The following is a 17,536-nucleotide window of genomic DNA, read 5'->3' as shown; positions in this document are numbered from 1 at the left end:
CAAAGAGCAACGTGCAAGCCAAGCACCTTACACGCAGCAGCATCGCTTTGACCCCCCCCAAAGAGAATGATTTTTGAATTCCGAAAGCAACTTTCAATGCCTTGCCTTGTAAGAAAAAGCCTTTGCCTTGCACGCGGCAGACCTGGGTTCGATTCCCAGCATCCCCTAGGGTCCCGCAAGCCCCGCCAGGAGTAATTCCTGAGTGCAGAGCCCAGAGTAATCCCTGAGCATCAATGGGTGTGACCCCAAAAAATGCAAAAAAAAAAAAAGCCTTTGGGTTTTCATTGCATCGGTTTATCTGGCCCAGTTCAACGGAAGGAGGCGGAGGAGGACCAGCTCTCTCGGCTGCACCTGACTCTGAAAAATCATCAGCGTGGGCCCAGCTGTGCCCCCCACCCGACGCTCCAGGCCTCGACTTCCCCCCCGGGGACGAACCGGAGCCCCCCACCCCCACCCCGATGGCGAAGGCATCGCGGGAACCGGCGCAAAGCGCACGGCGGTGCGTGAGCAAACGCAGCCCGAGCAGCGCGCGCGCGCGCACAGGCCGACCGCGGCGCCTCCCGCGCGCCCCCGCCCCGCGCACGCGCCCCGCGGGCCACCGGCCCGGCCCCGCCCCCCCGCTCTGCGCACGCGCCCCGCGGCCCGCCGGCCCGGCCCCGCCCCCAGCTCCGCCCCCAGCCCCGCCGGGCCCGGGCGTGCGTGCGCGTGCACGCGGGCGCCGTGCGCGCTCCCGGGGCCCGCGGGCGCGCGCGCGCGGGGAGGCGGGCCCCTTGCGGACGCTCCCGGGCCGGCTCTGCGCGCGGCGGCCCAGGCGCCATGGAGGGGGACGCGGCAGGTGGCGGCGGCGGCGGCCCCCCGGGGCCCCCCGAGCCCGAACCCGACGCCGAGGCGGCCGCGCGGGCCCAGGCCGAGTTCGCGGCGCTGTACGGGCCGGCGCTGCGGGCGTCCGGCGTCCCCGAGCGCTACTGGGCGCGCCTCCTGCACAAGCTGCAGCACGAGGTGCGCGGGGTGGGGGGTGGGCGGTGGGCGGTGGGGGGCAGGGCCGGGGGGCGTGGGGTGGGGATGGGGCGCTGGGTGGGGGGGCGCGCTGGATGGGGGATGGGACGCGGGGCGGGGGGATAGGCGCTCTGGGCGGGGGAGGGGCGCAGGGCTGGGAGGGGGAGGGCGGGGAGGCGGGATGGGGGTCTGGGGGACCCCCGGCCAGGCCCTGGCTCCTGCCCCCACGTTGCTGTCCAGGGCCCGCAGCGTGCGTGGTCCACGCACCCCCCACCCCGGGGCGCCCGGCGCTGGCGTCAGAGCGCTGGAGAGGCTGGGCGGGGTGGGGGACCGGGGTGCGCCCGCTCCTGCTTTGGGTGGGGGGCGACCCCCGGGGAGGGGGCGGGGCCTTACTCCTCCTCTGCTCAGGGATCCCCCCTGGTGGTGCCGGGGGACGGGTCTTGGGCTGTCCGGCTTCTACTTGGGTCCCTGCCCTGAGCCCCTGCCTCGCCCTCCCCGCCCCACCCACCCCCGCTGCAGATGTGGGAGGGGGCTCCTAGGAGCTGGAGAGCTGAGGGTGACGACTTGGGGCGCCGGCGAGGTGGCACCCGCCCTTCCCGGCTGGTCCGGTCCTGCCCGGAGCCCCAGGCGGGTCCCGCCTCCCTGGGACTCGCCCTTGGTCCCGCCCGCTTGTCCCTGGCTTGCTCTGGCCAGGCTGTGGGGGGACCCCAGCTGTGGTGGGCCAGGATAGAGGCGCCTGGCCAGGGTGGTCACTCTGCGGGCGCGGGTGGCCGTGGCCCCCTGCTGTGTGCACCAGCACCCCAGGAGCCAGCCCCACGCCCGTCACCCCAAGGAGAGGAAGGAGCCTTGGAGCCCCCTGGGAGTGGGTGAAGGCTCTCACAGCACCCCTCTCCCCTCAGCTTTGGGGTGCAGGGCCGAGTCCCACCTCGGGGCCTCTCCACATGTCTCTCATGCCTGGCCAGGGGCCATGTGGTCCTTCCCCCCCACACCCCGACACTGTGTGGGTCTGGGGGCTCCATCCCGGGCTATTTCAGCTGCCTGCATGCTGGGGCTGGTCGCTCCCCTGGGGGACACCCCCATACCCGGGAGAGGTGCTCGGGGCTGCCAGGACCCATCACTCCCTGTGATGCTTCCGGGGGGGGGGGGGGGCTGGCAGCCGGTCTTGAAATCCTCAGGGTCACAGCTGGACCCTCGGCCCCTGTGGCCAAGGCAGGGGCCCCCGGAATGCACTCACGAGTCCAGCAGACCTGTGGAGCTCGGGGGGGAGGGGTGCCGGGAGTGTGGGGTCCTGCTGCAGCACCCACGTGTTGTGGCCCCCAGGTCCTGGACGCCGGGGAGATGTTTGGGATCATGCAGGTGCAGGAAGCGGAGGAGGAGGAGGCCGGGGACGCCGGGGGCACCGCGCGGCAACGGCCCAGCCCGGGCTCCGAGGTCTGCTACAAGGTCATCGTCACCCACGAGGACGGGCTCCGCGCCGATGACCCCAACAGGTGGGGCCCCGCGCCGGGCGGGCCCTGGGGGTGCCGGAGAGGGGTGGCAGGGGGGCGGCCCCCAGAGCCCCTCACCCCGGCCGTGCCCGCAGCATCTTCCTCATTGACCACGCCTGGACCTGCCGCCTGGACCACGCCCGGCGGCAGCTCCAACAGATGCCGGGGCTGCTGCAGCGTATGGCCAGCCTGATGGGCATCGCCTTCCACGGCGAGCTGCCCCGCGCCCACGTTGTGGACCAGGTGCTCGAGGAGATGTGGAAATACAACCAGACCTACCAGCTGGCCCACGGGGTGAGCGGCCTGGCAGGGTGGCCGGGGCAGGGCCCTCTCCTCTGCCTTCCTCCCCCAACGCACGTTCCAGGCCGCACCCCGGTCTTACTCAGGGGAAGATGGATTTCTTAGAACCTCAGCTGGGATGTCGTTGCCACCGGGAAGTCCTCCCTGATTGCAGCAGTCCACCTCTCCCCCCCCACACACACACACGCATGCACACGTGCTGCCCCCGAGCCCCCCCAGATTGGAGGGTGTGGCGTGTGGGCAGAGGCTGACCTGCGGGGCCTTCTCTGCCCCCCACCCACCCCCCCAGACGGCCGAGGAGAAGGTGCCGGTGTGGTACATCATGGACGAGTTCGGGTCTCGCATCCAGCACTCGGACACCCCCAGCTTCGGCCTGGCCCCGTTCTTCTACACCCCCCAGGAGGCGGCCTACAGCCTGCTCTGGCCCCTGCGGGACCTGGCCACCGGCGGTGAGTTGCCCCCGCCCTGCCCCGAATCTCTCTCTCACACACACACACCCGCTGTGAACACGTGTGTCCCTGACGCGGCCACGCGTGTCCCATGCAGAGGAGGTGACGCGGGACTTCGCCTACGGCGAGACCGACCCCCTGATCCGGAAGTGCATGCTCCTGCCGTGGTTCCCTGCTGACCTGCAGGACATCAGCTGCCACACGCCGGAGCCGCCCGACCAGCACTACCAGGTGTGGGGGGGGGCAAGGCACCCGTTGGTGGGAGGGGGCAGGCGGCCTCAGGAACGGCAGCACACACCGAACGGCCGCCAGGGACCAGCCGCAGTCGCAGCCTTGGGCAGCGCGGGGTGCTGGCCCCCAGGCCGTGTGGGCACAGGGAGGCGGGGCGGGGGGGGCCTCACTTCCCTCCCAAGCCCCTCGGGGGACGGGGTGAGTTCTCCCTCCTAAGGCGGCAGCAGGCAGGCACACTGGAGGTGCCCGGGCACCCAACTCACTCGGGGTCGCCCAGACTCGGGGGCTGAGGCCGCGGGGTCAGCCCGTCAGCATCGCGCCCAGGCCGGCCGTGTGCCCCCTCTGGGCGCCCCCACCCGGCCGCCTAGGGGGATGGAGCCTGCACAGCCTGGGGTCTGCAGTCACCCCCGGGCCTGTTCCCGGCACCAAGGCTGGAGTGATCCCCACGCTGGTGGGTGTGTCCCAGAGTTAAGACAGTAGGAAGGGGCTGGAGTGGTAGCGGGGAGGGCGTTTGCCTTGCACACAACCGACCTGGGTTCGATTCCCAGCGTCCCATATGGTCCCCTGAGCACCGCCAGGAGTAACTCCTGAGTGCAGAGCCGGGAGTAACCCCTGAGCATCGCGGGGTGTGACGCAAAAAGCTAAAAAAAAAAAAAAACAAAAGAAGCGGCCAGGTGGGGAACAGACCTGCTGTCCCTGGCCACGGGACGCTGGTGGCTCGGGACACGGGGCTGCGGGACGGGCGCTGGCGGGCAGTGCCAGGCTCTCACCGGGCTGTGGTTCGCAGGCAATCCTGCAGGAGAGCAAGGAGACGCTGCCGGTGCTCATCGAGACACCCACGTATTCCCGCGAGCACATCTTCAAGTAGGGGCCCGGTGCTGGTGGGGACGGCGGGGAGCTCATCGGCGTCTCGGGGGGCCGTGGGTGGGGGCGGCCGCCCAGTGCCCTGACGCCGCCGCCCCCAGGGTGCACACGGACGTGCTGCAGGTGTATCAGAACCTCACGCACCCGCGCTTCGTCTTCACCTCGCGGGAGGCCGAGGCCGACATCCTGCACCACTTCTCCCACTTCAAGGACTACAGGTGAGGTGCCACGCCGCTGCCGGCCCCTCGCGGCTGGCGCCCACCGCTGACCCCGCCGCTGCCCCTCGGCAGGAGTTTCAGCCGGGAGCGGCCGCACGTGATGCTGAACCAGTTTCCCTGCGAGAGTCTGCTCACGGTCAAGGACTGCCTGGCGGCCGTGGCCCGGCGCGTGGCGGGCCCCGAGGGTCCGGCCTGGCTCCCCCGAACCTTCAACCTGCGCACGGAGCTGCCCCAGTTCGTCAGCTACTTCCAGCAGCGGGAGAAGCGGTGAGCGCCCACGCAGGCTCAGGCGTGCACGCACACGGACACACTCACGCACACACGTGATGCCTACGTGCCCGCACACAGACACATGTACACACACACACACGGGCACTCACGTGCCACACAGACCCGCGCGCGTGGCGAGGGACCCCCCGCCCAGCTGTGCTGTGCCCCCAGGGGAGAAGACAACCACTGGATCTGCAAGCCCTGGAACCTGGCGCGCAGCCTGGACACGCACATCACCAGGAACCTTCACAGCGTCATCCGGCACCGCGAGAGCACCCCCAAGGTGCGCCCGCCCCCGCCCCCCGTGGCCCGGGCTTCTTTCTGGTGGGGGGTGGGGAGTGGGGTGGGCCCGACGGTGACTGACGGCGGCGCGTCCCCGGCCCCGCAGGTGGTGTGCAAGTACATCGAGGACCCGGTGCTGTTCCTGCGCGAGGACGTGGGCCGCGTCAAGTTCGACCTCCGCTACGTGGTGCTGCTACGCTCCGTCGACCCGCTGAGGCTCTTCGTCTACGACGTCTTCTGGCTGCGCTTCTCCAACCGGTGCGTGTGCTGCAGGGCCCCCGTGCGCGCCCCGGGCCTCCCCGCTGTGCCGCCCGCTCACCCCTGTGTGTCCCTCTGTGCGTCTTGTTTGTCCGTCCGTCCACGCCAGGCCCTTCTCGCTCGACGAGCTGGACGACTACGAGAAGCACTTCACCGTCATGAACTACAAGCCGGACGCGCCCCTGAAGCAGGTGGGAGGGGCGGGGCCGGCGAATCTGGGGGCGCCGGGACCCCCCCCCCCCGCCCCCGCCCACCCCGGGCAGGCGTGAGGGGCGGCGGCGGCAGTGCTGGCCACAGTCCTGTCACTGAGTCGCCCGCAGGGAGCCCCCGGCCTGACCGGCCTGTCTGCACAGGTCCACTGCCAACAGTTCGTGCCCGAGTTCGAGAAGCAGTACCCCGACTTCCGCTGGAAAAAGGTTCAGGTGAGCCCCCCGGGGCCACGGCAGGCAGGCAGGCGGGTGGGACAGGGCGGGGCGCGGCCAGCTCGGCCCCGCCACCCGCCCCCTCATGCCCCGCCCGGCCCCGCAGGAGTCCATCTTCCAGACCTTCATCGAGCTCCTGCAGGCCGCCAGCTCCCGGCCGCCGCCCCTGGGCCTGTGCGGGTATCCCTCTTCCCGTGCCGTGTACGCCATCGACCTCATGCTGAAGTGGGACCGCCGCCCCGATGGTGAGATAGCACCCCCCAACAGGCGAGGGAGGGTGCCCAGGCCTGGCCCAGCCCCGCCGACCGGACCTGCCCACCGCCCGCCGTGCCCCCAGGGACGCGGACGATGCAGCCGCAGATCCTGGAGGTGAACTTCAACCCCGACTGCGAGCGCGCCTGCCAGTTCCACCCCACCTTCTTCAACGACGTCTTCAGCACCCTCTACCTGGACGACTTCGAGTGCTGCAACGTCACCCGGCTCACCTAGGGCCCGCCCGGGCCCCCCGCCCGCAGAGCCGCTCCGACTGTCTCGGTCTGTCCCGCACACGTGTCCGTGGGTCCGCCTGTCTCTCCTCCCTCGTTTCTAGGACGTGGCTGGTGGGCTCTTGTCGGAAGCCAGAGGGGTTCTTGGAGCGAAACTGGACATCCGCGCGTCCCCCCCAGCGGTCAGGCTGTCCTGGTCCGACCAGGTCTGGGGATCGGGGCACCCCCTCAGGGGTCTTTCCCCTGCGGGGGGTACAGGCTGTGTCGTCCTCTGTTTGGGATCCATTGTTCCACATTAAAAGTGTTCGCTTTCGTTTCCTCTGCCTCAGTTTCCCTTTGGGGGTAGCCCTGGGGCGTGCGGGGGCAGGGCACTGGCACCTGGGCCCCCGCCACCGCTGTGGGCACGTACCAGGGGCATCTCAGGGCACTAGAGCTGGGACCTTCCTGCTGCAGCCACCAGGGGGCGGCCCGGTGGACCAGAGAAGGCGCGAAAAGAACCAGGTTTGGAGGGTCAGAGGGGAGACGGCGGGCTCCATCCCTGGCACCCCACGGGGGCCCCAGAGCACCACCTGGTGTGGCAAAAAAAAAATACAAAAAAAACGCACGCGAGAGGGAAACGGGGGGGCACGGGTGCTGGAACGCTTGCACGGGTGCCAGAATGCTGCATGAAGCCTGACCGTGAACACCTCCCCGTGATTCAGTAAATAAGAAACACGACTCGTGCGCCAGGCCAGCTCGAGGGAGTCGGGGTTCCCGCCGAACCTGGGGACAGGCTCAGGCCCAAAGTTCCCGAACCCCAACTGGGCTCCCAGTGCAGAGTCAGGGCCCAGCCTGCATCACAGCCAATGGCAGGGGCTGGTCCCCAGGGCTCAGCTCTGTGGGACCCAGGGGTGGGGCTGGAGGGGAGGCTGGGCTGCTGGCCCGCGCCATGGCACCCCTGGTGACTGGAGGTTAACAGCCAAGCAGAAGTGGGACCGCCGTCAGGGCCGTGGCCCCCCTGTGTTGGTCATCTCTTGCAGAGCCTTACGAGGGCCTGGAGAAGGGCGGCTGGGTCCTGGGCTGGCATGGCCGGAGGGTGCACCCCAGGTGAACAGGCCAGCTCTCTCTGGACGTGAGAAGTTGGAAGTAGCGTAATGGGGTTTGGGGTTTGGGTTTTTTGGTTGCATTTTTTTTTTTGGAGTACCACGCTTTATGCAAGTGAGAGAAGGAATCCGGAATTCTGACCTCTGTCGTTGATCAAGGATCAGCGACGCTGCCTTATTTGCCAAAGCAAGTCAAAAATCAGACGGGCCGGACACATAATGCGATTTGGAGATGACCGCTGGACTAGAGCCGTTACTGACTGGATTCTGTGGGACGTCAAAAGATCTCGGTCCAGCCGTCACCTACGAGATGGTCAGACTTCTTCGTCACGACCCTGAACGAACGGTTTGAGGCTCTTTGTGTTCCTGGAGCGAGCAGACGCCATTGGGCTACTCTAGCACGCGACAGGGACGAATGGAGACGTGACGTGCCCGCTCGAGCAAATCGATGAGCAATGGGATGACAAACAGTACAAGTGATTTTTTTTTTGATTTGGGGGCCACCCCTGGCGGTGCTCAGGACCTTCTCCCGGCTCTGCACTCAGGGGTCACTCCTGGCGGGCTCAGGGCACCATATGGGATGTCGCGGATCAAACTCAGTCCAGCCGTGTGCAAGGCAAACGCTTGCCTGCTGTCCCATCACTCGGCTTAGCTCTGCCCGCCGAGAGCACTGTAGGGCAGGGTGGGGTGGGTGCGGCCTGGGCCACGCTCCTGCCCCCCACCCCCCACCCCGACCCGGGGCCGGGCAGGCGGGAAAGCGCGTGTGGAAATGAGGCCTCCGCTGGTGGAAAACGTCAGGAACTTTATTATCAAACAGAAGTTTCCGGTTTCCCACCCTCCCCCCACTCAGCAAGGGGCGCAGAGGGCGCCCGGGCCGGGGGCCGCGGCTGCCCCCCACATGCCCGGCCGGGGCGGGGCCCTCACTCGGGCAGCCGGCGGCCCCCGCGCCAGCCCCGGTTGTCCCGCCATACGCAGTAGTTGAGGGCGGCGGCGAAGATCAGCCAGGCCAGGTAGGGGTAGAGCAGGCGGGCGGCCGGCGGGCTCACCCGGTGCCAGGCCACGGTCGTGGCGGCCGCCGCCCCGCCGGTCAGCAGGAGATCCGCCAGGGCCTGCGGGGAAGCGGGAGAGGAAGGGGATGCCTGAGCACCCGGCCGAGGCCCCACCCCCGTCTGCCTCAGTTTCCCCATCTGACAAACGGGAACCATCTCCCGGGTCTGAGCTCAGCATAGGGTCAGCCCCACCCCAGTCTCTGCCTCAGTTTCCCCATCTGCCAAACGGGAACCATCGCCCGGGCCTGAGCTCAGCAGCATGGGGTCAGCCTCACGCCAGTCTCTGCCTCAGTTTCCCCATCTGCAAAATGGGAACCATCACCCGCCCGGGCCTGAGTTCAGCACGGGGTCTATGTGGGGGTCCCTGTAGCAGCCTCCCCTCACCCCAACTCTTCCCTAGAGAACCAGCAGGGGGAGTCCTGGTCCCAAGAACTAGCCGGGAGGGGCCGGGGACCCAGTGCAGCCAGGAGGGCTCTTGCCCTGCCCGGGGTCCACCTGGGTTCGATCCCTGGCACACCATATGAGCCCGCCCCCTGAGCCCACCAGCCCACCAGGAGCAACCCCTGAGCACAGAGTCAGGAGCAAGCCCTGAGCATGGTTGGGTGTAGCCCCCCAAAGCAAAACTAGCCATAAGCCAAGCACCTCCCGGGACCCCCGCCCCACACCCGTCCCCCCATGCCACTCTCCAGGACACCTCGGGGGACACGCAGGCCACTCACCCAGCCCATCTGCCGCTGGCCGAAGAAGAGCGGGGGCCACGCCCAGTTGAGGGCCAGCTGTCCCGCGTAGAGGCCCAGGGGCACCACGGCGTCCTCCGAGAAGCCCCCCACCTCTTTCCAGACCATGTAGGAGCCGTACCTGGGGCAGAGGGGAGCAGTCAGCACCCTGCTGGGTGGCCCTGGGGCGGCTGCCCGCCCTCTCTGGGCTGTCTTCTCCCAAGGGGTTGCTGCGGAGGCTGGCAGTGCTGAGGGCATGCCTGGCACAGGGACTGTGATGGTGTCTGCCAGCACTGCCAACATCGTGGGAACCGTGAACAGGAGGGGGTGGGACATGTGAGCGGGAATCCAAGGTCAGCAGAGAGCCCGGGTGGGGTGTGCGTGTGGGGGAGGGGTGGGGGGCTGAACACCCCAGAGCCCTGAGCCCACCCCGGGCCGTGCCCACCCTCCCTTCATCCCCACAGTGCCATGGGCCGGCTCCCAGTCAGGTCGCCTACAAGCCAAGGCCAGCGCAAGGAAACGGCCCTTAGGCTCCCGGCCAGCGGTCAGCCAGGAACACCAGGCCAGGGCCCACGGCGGCCGTTTCTTCTGGGAGAGGCTGGGCCTTGTGGCGTGAGGAAGCTTTCTCAGAGTCACAGACCACAGGGGGACCGGGGGTCTCATTCCCGTAAAAACCCCAGGTGGAGGGCTGGAGCGATAGCACAGTAGGGAGGGGGTTGGTCTTGTACCCGGCTGACCTGGGTTTGATCCCCGGCATCCCATAGGGTCCCCCGAGCACCGCCAGGAGTAATTCCTGAGTGCATGAACCAGGAGTAACTCCTGTGCATCACTGGGTGTGATCCAAAAAGCCAAATTTAAAAAAAAAAAAACCTCCGGGGCTGGAGCGATAGTACAACAGGTAGGGCGTTTGCCTGGCACAAGGCCAACCGGGGTTCGATTCCCAGCATCCTATAGGGTCCCCTGAGCACCGCCAGGAGTGACTCCTGGGTACACAAGCCGGGAGTAACCCCTGAGCATCGCCAGGTGTGACCCAAAAGACAAAATAAATCAATAAATAAGCACTGTAGCACTGTCCTCCCGCTGTTCATGGATTTGCTCGAGCAGACACCAGTAACGTCTCCATTGTGAGACTTGTTGTTACTGTGTTTGGCATCTTGATTATGCCACGGGGAGCTTGCCAGGCTTTGCCGTGAGGGCGAGATACTCTCGGTAGTTTGCCGGGCTCTCCGAGAAGGGGCAGAGGAATCGAACCCAGGTCGGCCACGTGCAAGGCAAACACCCTACCCCAAATAAATAAATAAATAAATAAATAAATATTTTTTAAAAATCTCGGGTGCCGGGGCTGGAGCGATAGCACAGTGGGTCGGGCGTTTGCCTTGCACGCGGCCGACCCGGGTTCGATCCCCAGCATCCCATATGGTCCCCTGAGCACCACCAGGAGTAATTCCTGAGTGCAGAGCCAGGAGTGACCCCTGAGCATTGCTGGGTGTGACTCAAAAAGGCAAAAAAAAAAAATCTCGGGTGCAGATCTGGCCCTGGACCCCGGCCACCACCCTCCCCTCCCTCCCCCAAGGCCCCTTGGCAACGCCCCCAGCCCCTGCAGCGAAGGCAGAGGCCCTGGTGGCTCCTCCGGGTGCAGTTCCCACCGCGGCCACCAGAGCGCGCCCTCCCGCCCGCCCGGCGCCTCCTTTCCTCTGTCCTGGGCAGCGCTGGGCCCCGTGTCCAGCCCAGAGTTTGTGAAAACCGAGCGAGAGCGTGGGACAGCGGGGGCGCCTGCATGTATGCTGCCGCTGTTGCTGCTGCCCACCCACGCCTGGCGGGTGCCCGCCCCCCACCCCCGGCCCAGTTAGGGACGCTGCCAGGGGGCCGGCGTGGACTGGACCGGTCACTACCCGCGCCAGGAAGCGCAGAGGGCAAAGCTCGGTTGTGCAACCGGGGGGTGGGGGGCAGGGGGGTCCCCAAGCTGCCACCTACCCCATGGCCGAGTAGAGCGTCCCCCAGACGGGCCCCAGCGTCCAGCGGGGCGGGTGCCACGACGGCTTCTGCAGGCCGGCGTACCAGCGGAGACCCTCGCCCCGGACGTAGTGGGCGCCCAGGAAGCCCCCCAGGCTGGGCGCCAGAGTGAAGCCCACTGCGGGCACCCAGGGCGGGGCCATGGCGGCTGCAGCTGTGGTTCTGGAAAGTTCTGAAAGAGAAGATGAGCGGGAGGTGTATGTGTGTGTGGGGAGGGGGTCTCTCCTGGGCTGGGGTCAGCCTCCCTCTCAGACCCCGGGGCCGATGCATCATATCAGGGTCCCCCTAAAGCCCTCTCCCTTTCATCCTGGATGAGACAAGAGAGGTGGGGGGAGGGTGGCCCCAGTCAGCCCCCAGGCGCCAGCCGAGGTCTCGCACTCAGCTCCTGCCCCCAGCGGGTAGCCCTGCTCTCAGCCGCACCCTGACCTTGGGCCTCTGCAGGCAGACACGGCACCAGGCCAGTGCTAGCCCGTGCCAAGCCATGTGTCCCCCGCCCACTATCTATTCTTCCTCCGGCATTCATTCATTTACAGTGCATCCACTCATTCATCTCTTTTTTTTTCTTTTTGGGTCACACCCGGCGATGCACAGGGGTTACTCCTGGCTCTGCACTCAGGAACTACCCCTGGTGGTGCTCAGGGCACCCTATGGGATGCTGGGAATCGAACCCGGGTTGGGCCGCGTGCAAGGCACACGCCCTACCCGCTGTGCTGTTGCTCCAGCCCCTCGCTGACTCATCCTGCCTTCATTTCTTTGTCTGGCATTCACTTGTCTTGTAGTCATTCGTCTATTTGTCTTGAATTCATTCATTCATCTTGCATTAATTCACGCATTCACCCCGAATTCGTCATTTGACGCTTGGCCTCATACTGATCTGCAAATCCCTGCTCCCAACTGACTTGAGCTCATCGCTCTGGCTCTTGGGGCTCGGCCCAGTGGAGGAGCCCATCCCGGCACGACCTTCCATTCCTGGCCGGACTCAGGGCACACAGGGCCCCACTCAGGCCCAGAGCTGTCACCCTCTGGCTGTCCACGGGGCCTACCTGGTTGATATTTATACCTGGATATTTGCGTCCTATTTTATTATTATTTTTTTGGCTTTTTTTTTTGGGAGGGATCACACCTAGCAATGCTCAGGGGTTACTCTTGGCTCATGCACTCAGGAATTGCCCCTGGCGGTGCTCGGGGGACCCTACGGGATGCTGGGAATCGAACCCGGGTTGGCCGCGTGCAAGGCAAATGCCCTAACCGCTGTGCTATCGCTCCAGCCCCTTGCGTCCTATTTTAAAAAGTGATTGACAGGGAAATGTCAAATGTCGGGGCGGGGGGGGGAGCAGCCAGGCTGTTTGAACTGAAGCCTGGACACCCCCTGACCGGGTCTGGGTTCTCCCTTCATAAAACGGGGGGCCGTGCTCCTGCAACCACGCCAGGATCTGCTGAACCTGGAGGTGTCCGTTGGCAAGGGACAAGGACCCACACCGGGTGGCCAGGGGACAGACTCCAGACCCACACGCCAGTCTGGGCCCAGCATCAGGATAGGGGCCTGGGATTGAGCAGGGGACAGCGCCCAGGCAGGACGCAGTGAGTGACTGAATCTAAAGTCACGTGTGGGGGCCAGAGAATAGCACAGCAGGGAGGGCGTTTGCCTTGCACGCGACTGAGTGACCGCAATCCCCAGCATCCCACAGGGTCCCCCGAGCACCTCCAGGAGTCATTCCTGAGTGCAGAGCCAGGAGGAACCCCTGAGCATCACCAGGTATGACCCAAAACGCCAAAAAGAAAAAAAAAAGGGCCAGAGAGATAGCACAATGAGTAGGGCATTTGCTTTGCGCGCGGCCAGCCTGGCCGAGCTGCGTTCAATTCCTCCACCCCTCTCGGAGAGCCCAGCAAGCTACCGAGAGTATCTCGCCCGCGCGGCAAAGCCTGGCAAGCTCCCCGTGACGGATTTGAGATGCCAAACACAGTGACAACAAGTCTCACAATGGAGACGTTACTGGGCCCGCTCGAGCAAATCGATGAACAACGGGAGGACAGTGTTGCAGTGATACAGCAATATGGTCCTCCGAGCCGGCCCTGAGCAATGTCTGAGTGCAGAGCCCCGAACACATACACACAGCAAAGGTGAAGCCCAAAATTTAAAAAAATAAAAGTTTTAATAAAAATTAAATTAGATAGAGAAGGGAGCACCAAGTAAAGGGTGTTGGGAGGATCCTCCCAGGATGGGAGAAGCATGCTGAAAGTAGACTATAGACCGATCATGATTGCCACTCAATGCCTCTTTTGCAAACCACAGCACCCAAAAGGAGAGAGAGAAAACAAAAGGGAATGCCCTGCCACAGAGGCAGGGTGGGATGGGGGGATGGGGGTGGGAGGGATACTGGGACCCGTGGTGGTGGAAAATGGGCACTGGTGGAGGGATGGGTGTTTGATCATTGTAGAATTGAAACCCAAGCACAAAAATTTGTAAGTCTACAACTGTACCTCATGGTGTCTCACTAATAAAAATTTAAGAAAAACTTAAATTAAAAAATAAAAACCGGGGGGCCAGACGATAGCACAGCGGTAGGGTGTTTGCCTTGCACGCAGCCGACCCGGGTTCGATCCCTGGTATCCCATATGGTCCCCCAAGCACTGCCAGAAGTAATTCCTGAGCATTGCTGGGTGTGACCCCAAAAGCAAAAAAAAAAAATTTTTTTAATAAAATAAATAAATAAAAACCGAGGACCGGAGAGACAGGACAGCGGGGAGGGCACTTGCCTCGCACGTGGCCAACCCAGGTTCAAGTCTCAGCGTCCCTGAGGACTCCCTGGTGTGGCCCCCAAACAAAACAAGAGTCCCTGGAAATACAGGTGCAACCTGCGTGCCCCCACCCCAGGGCCCCCAGGTCCTCGGAGGGGCTGGAGCCGCGGGCCTCGAGGTCCACCACCCCCGCTGCCACCCAGGGCGCGCGAGCCGAGCCGCGGGGGGTCCCGGGGCCCTGCCCGGCTGCTGGAAGCAGCCCCCGCAGGTGGCGCGCGACCCCCGGGAGCAGCAGCAGCCGCGGCGCAGAAGCAGAGCGACCCCTGGCGGGCGCGTGTGGCACTGCAGCGCCCCGCCAGCTCCCCGACCAGGTGCGCGAAGCCCCCCGGAGCGCATCGCACGGACGAATCAGAGCTGGAAGCGACCTGCGAGCAGATGGCAGCGGCGCCCACTGCCCTTCCCGGGAAGAGCCGGCCAGCGCCGGCTGCCAGGGAGCTGCCCCTTCGCGGCCACTGACCTCCGCGGCCTGCAGCTCGCGGTCCCAGTCCCCCGCCCCCCACCACGCCAGCCCCCGCCGTGGGATGGACACGGCCACCTCCGTTCCATCCCGCCCTCGCCCCGCGTCTCCAAGGGGCGTGACGCCAACGGGATCCCTGGGGCCGCGGCGAGAGGACAGCAGGGAGGGAGGGCGCTGGGCTTGCACACCCAGCTCGATCGGAAACCCGGGGGTCCCCTCTGGACCCCGGGGCCGCGTCACCAGAGCGCAGGGCCAGGAGCAAGCCCCGAGCACGGTCGGGCGCGGTGTGGGGGATAGGAAGGGTCGTGGCCCCCCGACCAAAGAAATCAAAAACAGGGGCTGGGGACATAGGGCAGTGTGTCGGGCTGGGCATGGGAGCTGGGGGTCCCCACTGCACCCCACCCGCCCTCCTAGGGGGCCTCACTGCTGGGGGCTGGAGAGAGGCCAACAGGCTGGGCGCAGCTTTGCACGGGGAGACCCTGGCACTGCCGGGTTCCCCCCAAATGCCCTGAGCACTGCTTCGTGAGGCCACGCCCCATCAGGTGGGTGGGGGGCCCTGGGACCAGCCCACCGCCTTGTCCCCCCTCCCGAGAGCCTTGCTCCTCACTGACAAGGAGACATAGCCCCCTGCCCTCGCCCCGGTCTGCTTCCTGACCCAGGGGACACCTGGTGGCAGGTACGGGGACCCGGGCAGGGTCCAGCCCTTTAGGTGCGTCCTAGCCGGAGACCCCAGGGCCCCCACCACCGGTGCGGGAGGGAGCCGGGGGGCACCCCAGAGCGGCGCCCGGGTACTCCAAGGCCTGGCACGGGCCCTGGCGCCCCAACCGTCCCGCTGCTTCCCTCTGCTGGAAACGGGGTGCCCCAAGCGGGGCGGGCCCCGAGTCCCCGGGGTGTTTCACTCATTCCGCCCGCGCGCGCTGGCTCGCCGGCCCCTCCCGCGCGCGCCTCCCCGGGGCCCGCGGGCTGGGCGCGGCGGGGTGGGGTGCCAGGGGCGCGCCGGGGCGGGGCGCGGCGCCCGGGGACCCCCCACCCACCCCCGGCGGGATCCGGCGGCCGCAGCGGCGGGAGGCCGGGCGCGCCGAGAGCCGAGCGCCTCCCGCCTCAGTTTCCCCGCCTCGCGGGGTCCCCCCCCGCGGCCCACCTCCCGCGCGGGCACGCGGACTCCCCGGCTCACCAGCGCCGCCGCGATCCGCTCCCCGAAGCTTCTGCGCAGGGGGCGAAGGTGGTGGCCGAGGTCTCCGGGCCGCCCCGCCCCGGACACGCCCCGGACACGCCCCGGACACGCCCACCCCGCCTTCCGGGCCCCGCCCCGCGCCCCAGGCCCCGCCCCGGACACGCCCCTCGCAGGCTCCGCCCCCGGCGGGAGCGGTGGGGTGAGAGGCGCGGCTCGGAGCCGGGCGCACGCGGCCCCAGGGCGCAGGCCGCACCCCTCCCGCTCCGGGGCGCACCCTCCCTGCGGGGGGCCCGCGGCGTGGGCGCTCGGGGGCGAGGCCCCCCATCTCCGGCTCTGTAGAACAGACCCGAGCTCAGGGGGGCGTAATAGAGGGTCGGGAGAGGGCGGGCACGACCCCCGAGCCTCGGCACCCCGCACCCCGCGTCTGCACGCGCGCGGCCCTGCCCCCGCGCCACCCTTGGCTGACTTGGCCGCCCGGCGCCCCTCGGCCTAAGCGGACCCAAGTGCCCAAACTGGTCCGCCTGGGGCCGAGGGGAGGTTCGGCTGCTTCTCCCGGGGAGGAGGAGGAGGAGGGCGGCGGCGGCCCCCACCCCCCGCCCCGGGCGCTGCGGGGTCCCAGGCCACTGTCTCGGGGTCCCAGGCCACTGTCTCGGGGTCCCAGGCCACTGTCTCGGGGTCCCAGGCCACTGTCCCGAATGCTCCAGTCCCCCCGCCTTGCCCTGGGTTTTGTTTGGCAGCGCGGTGGGGGGTGTTTGGGGGGCCGCGTCAAAGGGTAATGCGGGGGGCGCTCGTGCTGGGGGTCGCCCCTGGCAGGCTTCCTCCCACTCGGACCCTGCGCTCAGCCCACAGGGCGGCGGGAACCTCTTCCCGGGTCCCTGAAGGCGCCGAGTCCTCCTGGCACTGCGCCCCCCTGGCTGCCAGCCCCGCCCCCTTCCTGCCGGCGCTGCCCGCGCGCGCGCGGGGTGGCCGGGCGGGGGGACTCTCCTCCCCCGGAAGTCTGGTGGCCAGGGGGGACCAGGCAGCACCCGCAGCCCACCCCACCCCTCGCCCCTGGCTGTCACCCTAGCGGCCGGGTCCACGCGGGCACCCCCGGGAGGCAGACCTCTCTGCACCCAAACAGTTGCTGTTCGTTGATGCCCAAGTGAGAGTGCAAGCCTAAGCCCCCAAGGAGGTGACCCCTCACGGAGGAGATCCCTGTGTCCCCCAGGGCCCAGCTGTCGCCCTAGAATCCCACGCAGCTCAGGACGACCCCCACCTCCGTATCCCTGGCAGCCCCCCAGTGCTTCTGGCTTCTTCCTGTTCAACCTTAACAAGCCCCCCCCCAAAAAAAACCCTAAACTGCACCCTTCTGAGCAGAGGCCAGACCCCTCACTGGCCCCCTAACTGCCAACCCTCCGTCCCTGACCCCGCCACACCCCTCCTCTGCTCAGGACCCTCCCAGGCCTGAGGGTCGGGGATGGGAGTCACAAACCCCCTCACCCACCCCCCACTTCTGTGTCAGCCCCCTAACCCCACTGAGAATTTCCCTCAACCTTAACCCTGTATCTCTGCACAGCCAGCCTGGCTTTCTAGAACTTTCCCCGAGACCGGGCTCAGGCTTGGGCTGGCCCCACACTCAGCCAGCTCCAGAGCACTGTCATGGGGGCCCCTTTGGGGGGACCTGCAGGAAGCTTGGGAGGACGCCGGGTGCCCCTTCCGATCAGCGTGGTGAGGTCAGGGACAGCCCCACGGCCACTCGGCTCATGCAGTGGACTCTCTCTCTCTCTCGGCCTGTGTCATGTTAGGCGCCTGCTCTCACTGGGGCTCTGGAACCTTCTTTCCCTCTGTGTTGTGTTGGTGACTCACAGGCTGCTCGCCTGCCTTTCCCAGGATGGCCGCCTGCCGTCCACGCCTTTCGAGCTGTTTTCTTCCCTTTTCCGTGCGTAGGAAACCTTCTCCGTTATTATCATTCATCGTCTCTGTTTTTCATGGGGGAGGTTCAGCA

At 66.9% G+C, this 17,536-nt stretch overlaps 2 protein-coding genes across 2 annotated transcripts; one reads left to right on the top strand and one right to left on the bottom strand.

Moving 5' to 3' along the window:
* The first annotated feature begins 801 nt into the window (after nt 1-801).
* Nucleotides 802-6,304, top strand: TTLL12 (tubulin tyrosine ligase like 12). The gene is made up of 14 exons (XM_056137410.1): nt 802-999; nt 2,317-2,486; nt 2,579-2,777; nt 3,073-3,232; nt 3,330-3,463; nt 4,251-4,327; nt 4,429-4,545; nt 4,618-4,812; nt 4,987-5,098; nt 5,204-5,355; nt 5,465-5,546; nt 5,709-5,777; nt 5,884-6,022; nt 6,115-6,304. Exons 1-14 carry the CDS (start codon nt 817-819, stop codon nt 6,264-6,266), a joined length of 1,941 nt encoding a protein of 646 aa, XP_055993385.1. The 5' UTR covers nt 802-816; the 3' UTR covers nt 6,267-6,304.
* Nucleotides 6,305-8,204: 1,900 nt separating this feature from the next.
* On the bottom strand, nt 8,205-15,604 carry TSPO (translocator protein). Its single transcript, XM_056137536.1, has 4 exons — nt 15,553-15,604; nt 11,084-11,294; nt 9,113-9,251; nt 8,205-8,453 (listed from the first exon to the last, which is right to left on the bottom strand). The coding sequence occupies exons 2-4, from the start codon at nt 11,263-11,265 to the stop codon at nt 8,265-8,267; spliced, it is 510 nt and encodes a 169-aa protein (XP_055993511.1). The 5' UTR covers nt 11,266-11,294; nt 15,553-15,604; the 3' UTR covers nt 8,205-8,264.
* Between the last annotated feature and the right edge of the window lie 1,932 nt (nt 15,605-17,536).

This window comes from Sorex fumeus, unplaced genomic scaffold, assembly GCF_029834395.1.
Source record: "Sorex fumeus unplaced genomic scaffold, SorFum_2.1 ptg000125l, whole genome shotgun sequence".
NCBI classification, from domain to species: Eukaryota; Metazoa; Chordata; class Mammalia; order Eulipotyphla; family Soricidae; genus Sorex; species Sorex fumeus.
Note: the sequence above shows the minus strand (reverse complement) of the source record. Positions and strands in the feature narration are given on the sequence as shown.

What these genes read in the sequence shown, in the direction of transcription:
- TSPO (XM_056137536.1), bottom strand. Translation starts at nt 11,265, where the DNA reads ATGGCCCCGCCCTGGGTGCCCGCAGTGGGCTTCACTCTGGCGCCCAGC. An exon ending in ACGCTCTACTCGGCCATGGG is followed by an intron (nt 9,252 to 11,083) that starts GTAGGTGGCAGC and finishes CCTCTGCCCCAG; the next exon opens with GTACGGCTCCTACATGGTCT. An exon ending in GCCAGCGGCAGATGGGCTGG is followed by an intron (nt 8,454 to 9,112) that starts GTGAGTGGCCTG and finishes GCTTCCCCGCAG; the next exon opens with GCCCTGGCGGATCTCCTGCT.
- TTLL12 (XM_056137410.1), top strand. Translation starts at nt 817, where the DNA reads ATGGAGGGGGACGCGGCAGGTGGCGGCGGCGGCGGCCCCCCGGGGCCC. An exon ending in TTCCAGCAGCGGGAGAAGCG is followed by an intron (nt 4,813 to 4,986) that starts GTGAGCGCCCAC and finishes CTGTGCCCCCAG; the next exon opens with GGGAGAAGACAACCACTGGA. An exon ending in CGGACGCGCCCCTGAAGCAG is followed by an intron (nt 5,547 to 5,708) that starts GTGGGAGGGGCG and finishes CTGTCTGCACAG; the next exon opens with GTCCACTGCCAACAGTTCGT.